The sequence below is a fragment of the Camelus ferus genome, chromosome 6 (assembly GCF_009834535.1).
Source record: "Camelus ferus isolate YT-003-E chromosome 6, BCGSAC_Cfer_1.0, whole genome shotgun sequence".
Lineage (NCBI taxonomy): Eukaryota > Metazoa > Chordata > Mammalia > Artiodactyla > Camelidae > Camelus > Camelus ferus.
The window spans coordinates 29,711,488-29,729,960 of record NC_045701.1 but is presented as its reverse complement, the minus strand read 5'-3'; the positions used below and the strand labels follow the sequence as shown (position 1 = coordinate 29,729,960).

Genomic DNA, 18,473 nt, shown 5'->3' with positions numbered 1-18,473 from the left:
TGAGCTGTAGAAAAGAGAAGAATCTTTAAAGTTGATCAATTCAGTCTTAGTCTGTGGTGTGAGAAGCTGTGCTGCACTCTTTGCATCTGGACCCAATATGAAGTTTTTAGTGATAAGGGTCAATGTTAAACACACATCCCAGTTGGCAACCAGGCCTCTGCTGCTGAATCTCCACCCTGGATTCTAGGGACTATTAGGGGAGTTATAAATGTTGATTAGAGTTTCTAAGCTTATTTTCCCAAATCTCTTAATTCATAAAAGGCAAACAGACTTTTATGCTAAAAATGAAAACTCTAGTTTTGCACTTTGTTGTTTGCCTTCTTATCTTCCCATTCCCAGCTAATCTTTTCTAAATCCATCCCCAGTGGTATCATCATTAAGTAAAACATGGACGAAACCATGAAAATGTCCTCTTTTCCAACCCCAATCAATTTCTGCTCTCTTCATAGCATTCTGAGACCTGACCGTTTTTGCTCTTTTCTACTCTCAATATCTACCTTCCAGTAACAGTAATTTATACTTTAGTATAAATTTAAATCCATCAATTACTGTCTTCAGGAATTTGGACATATTCATTTCTTTCTAATTTTAGAATACAATCTATCAGTAGCAAGAGAGGAGAGTTGGTACATTGGATCTAGAACAGGGACAGGAAGAAGAGATTGTACCAATGTCCCCTGACTTTATACCATGCAGGCCACTCCATATTCTATCCATGGAATGAAGGCTGGCTCTATGATTGTTCTTCTTGAATAAAGGGCTATGCACTGAATGGTTTTCTTCTATTCAGTCTACAGTTCTAAAGCATTATGGAGGTAGGATTCATTAAAAAGCTTATTAATGTCACCCTTTTTTCAGTGCTAGGCAAATTAATTGCTCTAATTTGAGATTAAGCCTACTTTCTACGTTTTATAAAAAGGTTACATTAAATCTAGTAAACAATGAGAATCAATGTACTAAAAAATTCAGAAAATACGTAACCTGGTTAACTGCACTAGTTATTAGCTACTCAGGTGCTCATAATATCTATGGGTGTCTCCTTGATTCAGAGATACTTTTGAAAATTTGATTAATATCATTGCTCTTCTTCTCCTCAAATAGCATAAACATAAGATTGCATGTGTAGTGTATTTATTACTTTAAAAAATGATTTTATTTATAAAACTGTAATATATACATAGTTTAAAAATTATCCCCTTTTTATGTTTAGGATTTATATATAAAACTAATAAAATTTTGCTAAAATAATCTAAATAAAACTTGTGCAAGTAATTTAAATCTTGGTCAGTTGTACATTTTAATGTAAAGGCAGCTGATTTTCAGTTTGAGTAAGATGACTTTGTAAGATGATATCTCTGACATTGAAATCTATATGCCACCCATGATATTGAATTACTTGCATTTTTATCTTAATGGACTCCCTGAAATAAAATGATAAGTATTAAGCAATGGAGTCTGAACTCTCACAGCTAATTCACACAAGAGTTTGTGTCAAAGGACTCCAAATATTTCCAGACTGTTTGAATCTTTCACATGGCTTCCCTTACATTGTTTGCAAATGGAAAGAGGGAGTATCTTGGCAAGTTCTCTTTCAAGAAAAGATAAAGTGCTATCTATATCTCAACTAAGTATTTCTAAAGAAGGGAAAGCCAGCAAGTTTTCTTGTAGCAGAGAAAAACACATTTTATTTTAATTCTTTATATTATCTCTTTATAAGCCGGACATTCAAGATCCCACATTTAAATGTTGATGGAGTCAACAATTTTCTTAGCAGTAGATACAATTTCAGAGCTGAAATAAGAAATTCAAAGCAACGTATGACAAGAGAAAGAGCAATGGTCACAGTAATGTGTGCCATTTCCTTTCATCAACAAGTTAACAAGAGCAGATAGGTTGAAGAAAACTCCAAGGACTCTATTTAATAAAAAGTATCATATTTTCCTTTGCATATTTCTTGACATCAAATTCATCTGCATTGGCCTGCTTTGTCATACTGGAACTGAACTTTAAACCTTTTTTCTTTGTCATGACAAGATGCTGGATGAACACAACAGAAGAAAGGGACTTCTCTCCTTCTTCCAGTGGGTTTAGCTTATTTTTCCTACAGTACAGCTGCCAATGGCCTATGTTCAGGCAACCCAGTGGCTCTCCCCCTCCAGCAAGTTCTGTTGCCAGTCTGAGCCTTAAATTCCCTGCTCCCTATTTTCAGCCTTCCATCTGTGGACCAGCTTCGGCCCCAGGACTCCTCATCTGTGGGGCCACATTATATCTTCTCCAAAGAGTTCTGAAACTCACCTGGGGGAAGTGATCCCCCTTCCAAGTTTATTTCTTCCCTGGATCCTCTCTCTCAGCCCTCAGGTATTCTTTTATCTTTTATCCCCTCAGTATCTAATTCCCATTACCAGTTACTAAGGTTTTATATTAAAAACACTCTGTTCAAATTACCAGTGTGGTTTTGTTCCCTGAGTAGATTCTGACAGATATAGAAACTTTTAAGCATTTCGAAGATATTGAAAACCCAGAAATGTCCCTAAGAGGCATAATATATGATACACATAATGAGGAAAATCAGGATCTGCCTGGACCAAAAGCTGTCAGCAGTGTCATCTGTTTATACTGAAGTGAGACTCATCTATGACACACTTCAAAATAGAAGAAATTGCAGCATTTGTGAAGTAGATGATATCATTTGTCAACTCACTATTTTAAACTTCTTTCTCTGTTCACAGTGTGATAGTTTCCATAGCTTAACCTAAAGTTTGTTTTTTGTTTATTTTTTCCAAATCATTCATGCCTTTTTTTGAAATGTGGTAAGAAACCTTGCAGAGTGCTCTGTAATGAGGGAAACTGAAAATTCACTGTATGTAACATTTAATTCTTAAAGTGTGTATAAAAACTTTGATCACCAGCTTGTTTTTTTGCTATAAGATCCACAATGAGTAGCTTTCAATTGGAAAAGATCAGTCTGCTTCTTTACCCGCTGCTAAGACCCTTACCAAACCGCAAGCAGCACCGTTGTTATTACAACCGTGTGTCATACATTCAGTGATAAAAACAAACAAAAATAAAGCCAAAAGTTCATAGACGTATTTAAGTTAGAATTGAGACATTTTGCACAAAAGAACCTCATGTTATATTTTGTTTAAAATAAAATACATCTTAATAATTAATTATTAATATAATTAAGAAATAAAATAAAAAATAATTAATAATTATTAATTTGGTAATACTTTTTTTTCCATGCAGGTATTTAAAAATAATAGGATAATATGAAAAAATCTTTTATTTGTCTGGTCCACAGATCTCTCTGGGCTTTTTCTGCCACACTGAGAAACTGACAGAGAAATACATTTAACTGCATAAAAATGGTGAATGAAGATGTGAAAATTTTAGTAAATGTGAAAATAATTTTCAAGCAGCTTATAAAAAGACTTGGATTTGAACACTGTCTGTATTGCTCTTGTGTGACATTGAGCAGATTACTTACTTTTTATCAGGCCATCAATCACTTTAAAGTCTTTCAGTTACTATTTAATATTCTTTAGATAAAAGGGAAATAAACCCTCTTTAACCTGATTAACAAGGCTGTGTATGATACAGTTCTCTACTTAAATCACCACACTAATGCACACCATCATTTGATTAATGTATTTCTCCATGATTGAGCTAAACTCCATGAGAAAAGTAATTTGTCCTTGTAGATGAGGAGCATGTTCTTAATGTGGTTCTGATAACCTGAATATTTGAAAAAACAAGAAGGAATGCTACAAAACCCCAGGTAGACTTGTTTGTTTCCTCAGCTCTCAGAATGCGAGTCACCTCTGCTGTACATACAAGCTAAGCAGAGGAGCAGCACTTCAGACAAGGAACAGAAACTCAATGCATAGCTCAGATTTAAAGGAGCTGATGTGATGTAACACAGTAGAAAGCATACCTTAAGATGCTAGCTGAGGCTAAAATGGAAGAAGCTTTAGTTCCACTGAAGTGTCCAAACAGCTGGCAATAATATGATTCAAGTTAGCTATAGGACAAAAAGGGAAGGGTACAATTTCCAGGAATGCAGAGTAACAGAGAGCTCTAGAATAAAGAGATCTGGTGATTGTGAAGGCACTTCAGGATGGCCTTTTAGAGGATCAAAAGGGAAGGATATAATCTGACAGCAGAGTCGAGATCCAATATTTTTTCCATAGGTGATCTACTTTTTTGACAAAACTTGTATGTCATCATAAATACCTTTACTTGGAGAAGATCCTTGCCAAATAATATGCTGTATTTTCAATATCTTGGAATTAGCTGGGACCAAATACATGAAGGACACCAAAAAGGAACTGAAATGCCAACAAAAAGTTGAAGGAAATCTCTCAACTCTATTATATGATAGAGTTTTCACACTGAAAAGAAATCATATCAGTGACTCCTTAACCCTCTGAAACATTTACAGTTTGTACATTTGTATATTAACTCTTCTGCTCTCTGGTAGTCCTTACGGAACTTAATGGTTATGATCATCTACAGAACATCATACTGGTCCACTTACATTGAAGGTGTGTGTTGATTGGACCTGTGAGCAGAAAGTGACATTAAAGAAAGTAACAGATAACCCCTATAAACTTTCAGAAACCTGCCAAATCATTTGGATTGGAAGGGGTCCAATGCTCTGGGGCAAGCTACGAAATCCCTCCAAAACATAAAATATGTTATTTTCTTTTGTATTCCTTATCACTGAGAAATAGATAGTGTTGCAGGTACATGGAATTTTGGAGGTGGCATAAAACTGGCTTTATTTTACGTAACTCACAGGATTTCCAGTTTTCACTGAGTCCCTGTATTAAGTCCAGTTTTCAGTGCAAGCTCAGGCTATATGAACCAAGAAAATCAATGAAACAGAGGTATTGATGGAAAAAAAGGATACTGTGAGATTCTTTGGTAAAGCCAATTAGATAACTAACAATGCTAACTCCTAGGATTCTGGGGGGAAAAAGTCCCATACTCTCTAATTACCTCACTAGTTGAAAAGCAAATCCTCTAATGCTACAGGATCTCATCAGAGACTGAGTTCATGATCATGGATTTTCAAGTGACTGTATGACTAGCACTGCTTATCATGAATAAAGTATTATCAAATTTAAAAAGTCACAATTTCTAGCCACCACAGCAGTAAGCCATCATGCACTGGAAGTGGTACATCTGGGACCAGCCGAAGCAGGTATAGAAGCACAAGTAATCACCACAAACAGGAAGGCCAGAACCTCATGTCACCTAGCTCTTTTGCATCAACACCTTTACTTCAGTTCAATTTCTCAATTTTATGGCTTCATGGAAAGGTTTCTATGGATGGCTTGATTCTAAGTCTTGATGCAAGACAGAAAATGGACTACTGTTGCTTTACAGCCCACTTACATGACCTTACAGACACTGGTCAGGGAAAAATATATTATTAGCAAGAGCCATAAATATTTCACTTAGTTATCAAATTTGGATGGAGAGTGGGTCATAAGTAAAAATGAATATAAATTCCTGGACAGTGAAAAATGGCTTTGATGGCTTGTTGGGAGTTTTGAAAGATCAAAATCAGAAAATCTGAGAAAAGTAGTCTGGCAGAGAAGAATGAGGATGGACCTATGTGAGTGTGCACAAAGCCTATGGATTTTTGTATTCACATCAATGCTCATCTGAGACCAAAAGCATAGACTCCCTTTTATCAAGGTTAGTCTCATAACTGCTGTTACTTCTCCTGATGCTTGACCAGCAGCATCTCTTTGGAGCTATCTGAGAGGCTGTCTCCTGGGCTGCAGTCCTCAGTAAGGTCCCCGAATAAAAGTTAACTCACACCCTTTACATTATGCATACATTGTGCTTTCTTATTTCTGTTGACAATATGTATATACACACATATACATACTATATATATATGTACATATATATAATACATATATATGGCTTGTACAAATGTGCACATGACAATTTTACCTATTTTCCCTTGACATGTTTTTTAATCTTATACATTCTCATGTACAGAAATAACTCAATAATTTTAATCATTGAATGTGTTCTACCACACTAAAATACTATAATCTTCACTCTCAAAATTATAGATCATTAGGTTTTTTTCCAGTAATTATCTTTTTCAATCAATGCTGCAATATGTGCCATTGTTCATGCATTCTTAGTTATGTGAACATTTTACTAGAGTGGGATCACACACACACACACACACACACACACATTGCACATACACGTGCTAAATGACAGAGAATCTATTTCAATTCCTTTCTTTAAAGATGACCATTTTAAACTTACATCCACATCACAACCTTTGGAAATCTAGACAAAGTATTATATAAAATATAGATAAAAAGATTGCTGATATATTTGGGGGGAGAAATGGATTTGTCATGGAGAAGTAAGAGCATGTTCAAATATTTGAAGAGCCATCATGTTTAAGTGGGAATAGATTTGTTCTCTTAAACTACAGATGGTAGAACCAGCTGAATACTCTAATAGACTAAGCTGCCCTGTGAACTAGTGGCCTCCTTGTGATTGGAAGAAACCACCCTGAGGCCAGAAGATCATTTGTAAGATGGCATGATTGTTTTATTGACAGAAAGTTAGGGATCAAAAAATTACTTTGCCGACTGGGAATAAGAGATAATCAAATAATCTTTTGCTTTTATGCATGCCAACTAGTTGGTAATAAACTTCTTTCTTTTCATTTTCATTCCTGGAAAAAGTATTTTGTAAACATAATTACTCCCACTGCAGGATTACATCAGATCTCCGAAGGGTGGTTTCTCACTTCAATGAAATCAGTTTCTTGGAATAAGGCCAGAAGGCTTTATACTGCCTTACCTTAAACATTGAAATTGTATGGTCCAGAGCAAGAGACGCAGAGCCTTCACAACTTCAGGGCAAGACCTGAGGGGTGTGCTTCTGCCAGCTTAGTGCAGGGACCGAGTTAAACTGCATCAAGTCAAGAGTATAGTGCAAAGATTTTCACTGTGAAGACTCATAGCAGAAAGTGGGAGGCTTAGAAACAAACGGTAGGACACCAAATTTGAAGGAATAAAGGATGAACTGAAGGACTGGGAGAAATTATTAAAGGTGTAAGTATTATATAGGCATTTGAACAGACTGTCTGGACTAGACAAATAGTACACTGCCTTCTAGATGCAACCCAGCACCTGGAAGATGTCACAGGGGAGGTTATTGTTATCTTAGTCAAACTGGGAACTCCATCTAGAAGAGGCATATTCTTGTTCTCCATTATTCTATGGATATGACTCTCCCACTGCATTGGCTTAGGGCAGCTGTGGCGGTAACAATAATCAGATCAATATCTGATAAACAAAAGGAAGTTTGTTACAACAATTATCAGTACCTTTTCTATCCCATTTATGCTTTCTATTCAGAAATATTTAGCCACTTGTTAAACAAATATTTACTGGCTATTAAAATTTGCCTGGAATGAGGAAGGAGTAGCTACATAAAGTATAATCAATAAGAGTATCTTTATTGCTGTTTGCTGCTGGGCTTACAGATAATCAACTATTATAAGACAAAATAATGAAAAGAAAAAATTAAACATGCTTATGATTTCGGAGATCTACTGACACATTTTAGATACGAGTATTAATGTAACATCAACTTCTATGTGTCAAACTTGGTCTTGCACCAAGAATGGGGAAATTATCTTATGGTGTATTATCCATTCTGAAAACATTTCTATGTCTAAAGTACATTGGCAATTGAAAAATAAATGATTCATTAATAAAGAAGCTCTGGCTATTCTGGGCATAGTGCAAGGAATTCTGAGTGATTTTTATAAACTCCACATGTTTCCATAACATAACTGCCTCTGTACTTAGAATTTTAGAGATGAAAATAGCCTTGGAAATAATCTAATTCTACCTTCTAAAGTCAGTCATGCAGCTAGTAAATGGCAAGTGTTACTCATCTTTACATCTTTACCTTAATTATTAAAAAGAAAATGAGCTATAACATTGACCCTTATCCAGTCTACTTGGATTAAGAAATCATAGGAAATTGGAGTGGAGAAATTTTTCTAGTTGTTTCCTATATTTTACAAAATGAAGACTGAAAAACCTTAACATTATTGGAAAGATGGACTTTGTAGAAAATTTGGAAATTTTCAGAAAATCTTCCTTTTAAAGATAAGATGATCTTTAAAAATTGTGTTAATGCCATTAACTGTATCTCACAGGCTGCTAACCATTATGCTTTTCCCTCCTTCTCTTCTCTCTCTCTCCTCTTTAATGTTATCCCACTAAATTACCATGACATTTGTCAGGCTTTACAAGGCTTTACAAGGGATTGAATGTTGTAAGAGGTTCCTCATGGCCTCAAATTTTATACTTTTAAAATTAATAACTATAGCTCTTTAGGACCCTAGTTCTAGGAACAGAATGTTTTTCCTTTGCAATGTTTTTTGGCTCCTTCTTTGCCCTCCCCAAGTAAATGCAGGATCAGACATGTCAGTGCTGGCTCAAATCTTCCACATGGAGATGAGAATTCCATGATGGAAGTTCGTATTGAGGTCACTTTTCATGTCTTATTGATCTGTTTCTATTCTTGAGTAACTTAAGTTTCTGCATTATTCTTAAAACTAGATATCATAACACAAAGGCACAGATGGACGCCCTGGAAAGAGTAGGATTTAGTGCTTCAACAACCAGGCTAAAGTTTTATATTAAAGCTTGTAACAGTTTAAACATTTTAAAATTGATTAATTTATGGCTACCTGTACAATTTTGCTTTAAGGTTTTAAAGATTTATTATATTAGTCATTTCTTTCACAGAAGAATACAGGGTGTAGAACTTCAATCAGTTTAATGAAAAATCAATCCTTATTGTGTATTGTCAGGTACACAGGGCCAAAGCCAGAAATGTTTCCTGATCCACTGGAGGTTGTATATGGTTTTCTTCTGGGATCAAGTGGCCATGTGGTACCCAAAGTGTTAAAGCAAAATGTCGGAAAACATCCTAGAGGCAATTTACACATTACTTAACTTTCCTCTTTTGAAAATATTATGTATTTAAAATGCACCATGTATAGTCATATAAAATATTCCCAAAAGGACAGTTTTTGAAAGGTATTGCAGATTTTGATAAATCCAGGTGTGTCAGCCATGTTTAGGAAGAGACAAAAGGCAGAGTCAGAAGAGACTGGAGACACCCTGTTGATTCATTCATAATTGGTCTTTATGAATCAATTATGAACTCTGGTTAACTACTGTTAAAGGTGAACGCTCGTTAATTATTGTTAAAAGGATGCAAGAATCATTATTGACCTTCACAGAAACTTTTAGAGTCTTAGCATGTCCTCTTCTTTCCACAATATGGCAAATTGCTTCTACTAAGCTTCTTAAGACACTGTCAAGCACTGTGACTCTCAGTTTCAAGAATATTAATTTAGTCCACTAGCCTTGCATTCAAGGCTGATTGAATCCACAATATGCTCCTGATCTACCACTCCCGACTTCATTTTTATTGCCCCTTAGTATGCCCTCCTCCAGCCAGGATGCTCAACTCACAGCTCCTGAATATGTCTTTCATATTTTTACCTTTGTATCTTTAGTCCTCTTATTCCTCATTCTTTAGCCTTTTCCTTCAGTTTTGGCTAGCAAATTCCAAACTTTTTAAAAGTTTTAACTTAAATAATATCCACTCCATGGCATGTCACCTTACCACTCTGAGATAATTTATTTCATTTTACTAATATTTATGGTATCAATTATATTTGCTTTTTCTGATTTTATACGTTTATTTATTTATTAGTATGTGTCTTTTATCTAACTATGACAGGATCCATATTTAATTCTCTTTTTTCTCACTTCTCCCACTTTCCACAGCAGTCACAGACATTAAATATTTGTCAATTGACTATATAGTCTCAAATTGACTTTTAATTGAATGCATATCACATTTCTTTTGTATATATACTAGATATATCATCAATCATTGTGATATTTTCCTGATTTTCCTTTACTTAGGTAACAGTAGATCGGATACATGGCTCACACAAATGAATCAGTGGTGTCTGAGTTTGTGCTTCTGGGACTTTCTAATTCTTGGTCACTTCAGCTTTTCTTTTTTTCTATATTCTCTATGGTATATGTGACATCGGTCCTGGGCAACGTATTGATTATTGTTATTATTTCCATTGACTCCCACTTGAACTCTCCCATGTACTTCCTGCTCAGTAACCTTTCTTTCATTGATATCTGCCAATCTAACTTTGCCACCCCCAAGATGCTTCTGGACTTTTTTGTTGAACACAAAACTATCTCCTTTGAGGGTTGCATGGCCCAGATATTCCTTCTTCACAGTTTTGTTGGGAGTGAGATGATACTGCTTGTAGCTATGGCATATGACAGATTTATTGCCATCTGTAAGCCCCTACACTATAGCACAATTATGAATCGAAGACTGTGTATCATTTTTGTGTGTATTTCCTGGGCCGTGGGTATTCTTCATTCTGTGAGCCACCTGGCTTTCACAGTGAATCTGCCATTCTGTGGCCCCAATGAGGTAGACAGCTTCTTTTGTGACCTGCCCCTGGTGATAGAGCTGGCTTGCATGGATACTTATGAAATGGAAATTATGACTCTAACTAACAGTGGCCTGATATCACTGAGCTGCTTTCTGACTTTAATGATTTCCTACACCATCATTTTGATCACTGTCCGCCACCAGTCCTCCAGTGGGTCATCCAAGGCACTTTCTACATTAACTGCCCACATTACAGTGGTGATTCTTTTCTTTGGGCCTTGCATTTATTTCTATATCTGGCCTTTCAGCAGACTTTCTGTGGATAAGTTCCTTTCTGTGTTCTACACTGTTTGTACACCCCTGCTGAACCCCATCATCTACTCTCTGAGGAATGAAGACGTTAAATCAGCCATGCGAAAGTTGAGGAACCGTCACATGAATGCCTGGAAAAACTAGGGATCACCATGAAGGAACATAACTCTGGATGGAAATGAAGAGCCTCTACTGGATCACAGCATCCTGCCAGTCATTTTTGCTAATGACAGGGGTTATTGTATCACAGAATTGGGATTTTTGTCCTAAGTGCAAGGGAACTGCACAAAATCAGTTCCTGGTTTGCTATTCAAATATAATTTTAACCAAGTTTTCATTGGTTTAATTCCAAAGTGCAAGTTCTCTTGAAAATATTTGTAGTCCTTTTTAAATATTTCATAAAGAATTTAGAAATTCTAATCTACATAAAATTCTATTCATGTTACTAAACTTGTGATTCTCTTCAATTGAATATATGTCATTTTTATGTCCTGCAATCAAAATGTACAACTAAACTGAGTTTCTGATATCTTCACTCAACTTATAACATTCTGTAAGTTGACATAAAGGGGAAAAAAACTGTTTTACAACATAGATTTCAACTCATTGATGTACACTTGTTAGCTTACCTTTTCCTTGCGTATTGAAAAATTTGGCTACTTATAATTTTTCCTATCTACTCCTATGTTCCAATAAAATTCTTCTATTTTTTCAGATTATTTGATATGCATTTCTATTTATTACAAAACTTTCTAGCTTTTTGGTGCTATTAGAAGCATATTTATTTATTTTCCAATTCTACTTGTTTTTAAGTAGGACAAATTGGTTATAATAAACTCTACATTAGACTTAGAAAATTGCAAATATCTTTGAAATTGCCTGCACATATGGCAATGGTAGAATATTTAAATTCACAGAAAAAGTTAATTCCATATGTACCTAAACATGCAAATGCAAGGACAAAATTTTTTGCAAGTGAGGACCAAATCTGAGACCTATTCTTTCTTATTTCTTGTGAAACAGAAGAAAGTAAAATTTGTGTACTTGTGGTAATAAAGATTTAAAAAAATCTAATAACTATTATTTCATTTGCTAGCCACAAGTTTTCTTATGTACTTCTCCCTGTGGTTTGTATTATGAAAAAGGCTTTATAACAGAAAGACTAAATGTATTTTAACAAAGAAAAAAATAATTGCTTAACAGAAAACAGAAAGCCTGCAATTGACATCACATCAGATTCATTATTTTAAATATATTGTAAAACATAAGTTAGTGGCTATGTGCTTAGATATTAACTCTGCATGATAAGTCAGTGCAAGCTGAGTTTTAGATATAGACTGTCTTTTTGAACCATGATACTGATTGGCTAAGGATCCTTGGAACTTCAAATTTTGGTCAATTTCATTTGTACAATATCAAACATAATAAGGTTCTTTTAAACTTGAACCTTTTACATAGTTTTATAAAGTGCCAAAAACTTTTAAAATATGTAATAAATATTAATGTGTTCATGATATTGTTGGTAGTATTTTTCTTCCTTTTAACTCTGTCCTGTTGGTGAAAATGGAGAGGTGTTAATAGTACCCTTGAAAAATTGTCATTTAACTGCTCTGATCCTCAATATAGGAGGGGGAGGGGGTGAAGGCAAAACTGGAGGAGAAGGAGAGGGAGAGCAGCAAACAAGGTGGGCTATTCCTCTGGTCTGGGCCAGCATGTCTGATCTCTGCTGGACTGTCTGGTGAGTATGGAAATTAGAAGATCAACAATGACCTCACTCACATATCTGCTGGTTAATAGGTTGGCAGCAGGGACTGACTGCTGGCCAAAGCATCTCAGCTCTCTCTACATGGCCTCTCATCTGTGATTGGCAGGATCTGACTAATACCAACCCTTGAGAGCTATTTGTTAAATTATCAGTGATTTTGTAAGGTGGTTGTTAAGCTGTTGTTGGCTTGAAATTAACCTTGGTAGGAATATTTACACCACAGACATTGGGGAGCACTCCAAATCACGGCCTTCCTTGTGCCCCTCTAGTTCCACTCAGAACCAGTTCTTAACTATTTACCAGCACACTATTGCTTTTTATCCCCCAGCAAACTAGCTTGGGCTTAGTTACATGGTGGCCTCAAGATTTCAATAGTGCCAAGAAAGGGCAGCTCTAATGCAGAACACTTTTGTGGTATTATTCTATCAGAAAAAACAAGACACATGGCCACATTCAGAGTTGGTGTAGAATAGTACTCAGCAATAAAAAGGAACCAACTATTGATTCATTCAACAACTTGGATGAATCACAAAATAATTATGTTGGGTAAAAAAAGCCAGTATAAAGAAAAAACATTTTGTATGATCCCCTTTATATGACATTCTCAAAAAGACAAAGCCTTATTGCATTTCCTAAAAATAAAAAGTAACCACCTTATAGCCACTTTATATATTCAATTAGTCACTGAATCAGTACTATTATTTGAGAACCTACCATTTGCTAGGTTCTATACCAGGTGATGGAGATTGAAAAAAAATTGATGTCAGGAGACTCATTTCTTGCATACATGGAGCCTACAGTATCGGAGTGGAGAGCAGAAAAGGAGAAACAAACACTAACATGTAAACAAAATAAAAATAAATAAAATTGTAATGAGTGTTGGGAGCAAATAATGTCATAAGATGAAAAACATGAAAATAATGACTACAAGGAGACACAAAAAGCTCAGAAAAAAGCAGCTCTCTATAATGAATTTTCATCTGATATTTGAAAAATGAGAAGGATATAGCATATGATGAGGAAAAAAAGTATTCAGATAGAGGAAAGAGAAAGTGATACTCCCTGAAGTGGAAAGGGATGGTGTGGTCCAGGAAATGAAAGCAGGAGTTTTGTGACTGAGCACAGAGTGAGAAGAGATGAAGTGGGAAGTTAACATGTAAAATGTAAAATGACAAGGAGTCAGTAAGGTGATTAGATTTTATTTCTAGAGCAATGGAACACATCCACCATTTTAAAGTTGTTTATGAAAATTAATGAAAGGAAAACATTTAAAATGGTGTTGGGAGGTTCTGAAGGGAGAATGCTCACACAGTACTTGTTGTGGTCCACAGCCACCAAATGGGAAGAGACTGCACCTTGCATCTCCAACAGGAAAAAGGATACTACTTTACTACCCAAGCAGAAGAGAGGAAGATTTTCTCTTTGCCCAGCAACAGCCTCAATCAACAGGAAACTACCACCACTCAGCCAATGAGAAACCATCGCCACCCTGAACACTCTCCTTCTGCCAATTAACTTTTGTCCAAAGCATTCCCTCCCAACTTCCTCCTTTTTCTCTATAAAGTAACATTCCTCTTCTTTGTTTGCCAGATTTGCTTATGGTTTTGCCATAGCTTGCATATCCTGAATTACAGTATCTTCGCTATTCCCAAGTAAAACCATTTTCCTTGTAAAATAACTGCCTGTTTTGTTTTAAAGGTTTACATGACTTATTATGATTTTATTTTATTTTTAAAGATTATTGTGGAGGAATTGACTGGAAAAAAGTCAATGGCACAAGGTGGAGACCATTAGAAAGTCTTGAAACACGTAGGAAGAAAGATAATGGAGGTTTAGGCAGGGGAGTTGAAATAGAAATGATTTGATAAATGATTTGATTATAATTTGATAAATTGGAAATACTTTGGAAGAAGGAAAAGCAGGATTTGGAAAAGAAGTAAGGAAAAGGAAAGAGCTAAGTTTCTGCCCAAAACCACTGGGTCAACAGAAATGCCATTAGCTAGGATAGGGCAGAGAAAAGGAGGAATCATTTGGGAACAGAAGGATATTGAAATATCTGTGCAATATTAAAGAGAAAGATATCAAGAAGGAACTTGGTCTATCAGTGGAGAATCCAGAAAAGCCTGGGCTTCTTTATTGGGCTCACTAAATTTCCTGAGCATGCACTGTCCATCTCAACATTAACCATTTTCTTGCTGTCACCTGCTGTCCTCTGAAAACCTTCTCAGTCCTTCTCTACTGCTCTAAGACATCTTTCGACAACATTTAAGAGCAAGCTTTGTGTATATCTAAGCAGTTTTACCCAGTTATGCCCAACTAAACTTTCTTTCTGATTCTAATGTTTGGTTAAGTACAGAGCAGTGATAATTAAAAAATTGGATTTTTTAGGGTAGCATATTACATGGTATGGAGTTTGAAAAACTTTATCGTAAATATTTCCATAAAAAAGAAAAAGAAAAGGATTAGAGAAAACAAGATTCTAATTTTCTTAGGCCACTGCCAGATTAACATTTTCTTTAGACATCGTTTCCTTCAGGTTCTGACCGTATGGGCTAGTGCTTATGGGAATGGTTACTTTAAACAAGGGAAAAGAAGGCACATGGAGGGAGACAGCTTATTAAATGAGAGTAAATGCAGCTGTTGCAAGTTTCTAGGTCACTACATTTTCCTCTTGTAATGTACACCTCACTTTTTTTTTCACTTTTTAAAATTGAGGTATAGTTGATTTACAATGTTTTGTTAATTTCTGGTGTACAACTATATACATATACATATATATATATATGTATATATATATATGTATATTCTTTTTCATATACTTTTCCATTATATGTTATTATGAGTTCTCTGTGCTATACAATAGGACCTTTTTGTTTATCTATTTTGTATATAGTAGTTTGTATCCGCTAATCCAAAACTCCTAGTTATCCCTCCGCCTCCTTTCTCCCCTGGTAACCATAATTTTGTTTATTATGTCTGTCTCATTTTCAATTATAGGAAAACAACTTACACATTTTTATCATTTTGTTTTTGAGAAAAACAACCCAAAGTGTGTTAATAACTCCCACAGCAATATGACTTCACTTCACAAAGGAAGTTTTTTAATTGGTTTTTGCAATCAGTATGATTGGTTATGTGAGATATGAGGATGTGCAATATGGTATTTATATATTTGTTTTATGGGCTCTTGTGACAATCTTTTTTACAAAAAGCAATGGGTTTTGGAGATTTCTTTTCTTTAACCCGTTATTGTTCCCCTGAGATTTCTCTTAAAACTGGTATGTGGAATTTAATCACATCAAGCAAAAAATTAAATATAGATGTTACCATTCAGAGAATTAAAGAATTCTAGGCTAAAGTTATTATAGAATTAAAATGACTTGGGTTCTTGAGCATCAGAACTTGGAGTTTGTAGATGAGATTCTGAAATCTGAAATAAATATCAAACTGATCATTGTCGCTAACACTTTGATGGATTAAAGCACACAGGTGAAAGTGAGCATATAGATATATCATTTTGAAAGAACAGAGATGATGATAGAGAATAGAATGAATGGGGCACAAAATTGTCATTTTAATGACCAGGTAGACCTCCTCAGGTATGTTCTTAGGATCAGGTCCTTAATTAAGCAACCAATAGTGGTTAAATGTCTTTTTGACTATGCAAAATCTTGTTTTGACACTAACTCATTTCTTCTATTGTAAAGTTGGGATAGTAATAGTATTTCCTTTGTAGCATTATTGTCAGAGTAAGTGAGATAACAGATGAAGTGTTTAGCTCAGTGCTTTGTATGAAGTTGATGAAGAAATTACTGGCTGTTATGATTAACAGAAGCTCTTTCCTCCTGGCATTTTACAAATATAAAATGCTGTAATTTGATCGTTTTTCTTATTGAAGACCTTTCCTTGCTTCTATTCTTTTGCACTCTCTTGAATCAGAGTTACATATATATTTATGTATTATTAGTCACATATCAATGCAGGCAACTAAATCAAGTCCTTTATATCCGAAAGCCTTTAACCACTTTGATTAATTATCTATGCAGAGACAAGAAGACAATTTCCTCATATAAATATGGTTATCTTCATTGTCAAGCTATCTTCTTTCTCTTCCATGTCTTTAACTGACTCTTTCCATGTCTCACATTTCCATCACCATCACAAAAATCTTTCAGTTACTATGTTTGTGAATATGAGTTGAGCAACCTAGGGTTTGACCCAAAGGAGAAGCTTCTACAATGTGACATCTTGCCTTGTAAACTTCACTTCTCTTTTTCTATTTGATTGAAATGCTTTAGATGAACCTTGTGGGTCAGAAAAATCAATTTCTGAGTACCAGAAAGTACTACACATGAATTTCACATTTCTTTTTAAATGGAAAGCTTGATTCATGTGTAGTTTATCTCTATCTTAGGTAAAGACCTGCAATTACTTGCTTTCTAAAGTCAGTGATAAAGGAAAGATTATCCTTAGGACATCCTGAAGTCCAAGTCAAAGCCTTATTTAACTGTGTATTCTAAATTTGGAGTAGATTTCATAAGGAAACGTCAAAGACTGCCCATCTCTCTTCAACAGTGATAACCACTGGGAACATAATTCTAACTCTGGTTTACCCTACTTTCTTTCTTTTATAGGTAAGAACTAAAGAAGTCTAAAGACTGGAAGTAACTACAGGTGAATACAGAGAGAACAGTAAAGAATATCACCTGGCTTCTTTTCAGTATGTACTTTCTTTTTGTCAGATTTCCATTTCATTATTTCAGTAAGTTATAGGTTTATTACAGAAACATTATTTCATTCTATTATTATATTTTAATCTCTTTTATTATGACTTTTAAAATCTCACGGATTGTTAGTCTGCTTGGAAGTAAATATTCTTCCATTCAGCTTAGCATCACCTATATAGAGGTAAAAATTTATTGTGTGATTTTTAATTATAATAGTGGACTAACACAGTTAAATTTTTTTTTTTTTTGCTATTTTTTTAATGGAGGTACTGAGAATTGAACCAAGACTTCATGCATGCTAAGCATGCAATCTGCTGCTGAGCTATTTTCCTCCCCGCAACACAGCTGATATTTATTTATTACTTTATGGTTTACATAACTCTTTCAAATGTATGGCATAACAAATAAGGAATCAAAAGTTCAGAGAACTGTGACGAGTTGCATGAGGACATGAACTCTATCTGTTTTGATCACCATTATCCCCAGACCTACAGAATGCTTGGCACATAATCATAGTAGGTGCTCAATGAGTTGAAATGAATGAACAAACATTATCATGAAGAGTAAATAATGAATCCAGGAATGAAATCCAGATCTTCTGATCTCAAACTGTATGCCCTTTATATTATGGGATCCTTCACTCTTTGCCTTTCTGTGAAGACTGGCTGATCATACAGCTGTAAATAGGAATATGATTATTTTTTAATAGGAAAAAAATACTTCTAAAATGGCTTTAGAGAAATTCTGTTTGTACTCGTAGAACTAAACTAAGTCAATTCAATAAGGCTAACTGTAGATAAAATGTAATAGTTTAAGACCAGAAAACTTTGGTTTAATGCATTTATCACTTTGCAAACTTTCTTCGGGCCTTGTATATACATAGATACAGTATAGGAAGATGTTTTAAAATGCATAATATTCTATGAAATATTACAAAAAAGTAATTACTAATTTTTATGTTTTAAAATAGTCTCGATATGTGAAAGACTTGCCTTGAATAAATAATATATCTCAACTAGCTGTCATTGAATAACTACAGATATGCAGAAAAGTCTTGCCAGCTTCTGAGTTCTGGCAGTGAGCTTCATTTCAAAGGATACTTCCTTGAAATCACAGGAAGATTGAAAGCCATTTCAGTTTTATTTTAAATGACAAAATTA

At 34.9% G+C, this 18,473-nt stretch overlaps 2 protein-coding genes across 3 annotated transcripts in view; one reads left to right on the top strand and one right to left on the bottom strand.

Annotated features, from left to right (window-relative positions):
• Nucleotides 1–18,473, bottom strand: part of LOC102505575 (olfactory receptor 11G2) — a 442,453-nt gene that overhangs the window by 126,681 nt on the left and 297,299 nt on the right. The gene's annotated exons all lie outside the window — the stretch shown is intronic.
• Nucleotides 10,030–10,965, top strand: LOC102516237 (olfactory receptor 4K1). The gene has a single exon (XM_006191210.2). The coding sequence runs from the start codon at nucleotides 10,030–10,032 to the stop codon at nucleotides 10,963–10,965; it is 936 nt and encodes a 311-aa protein (XP_006191272.1).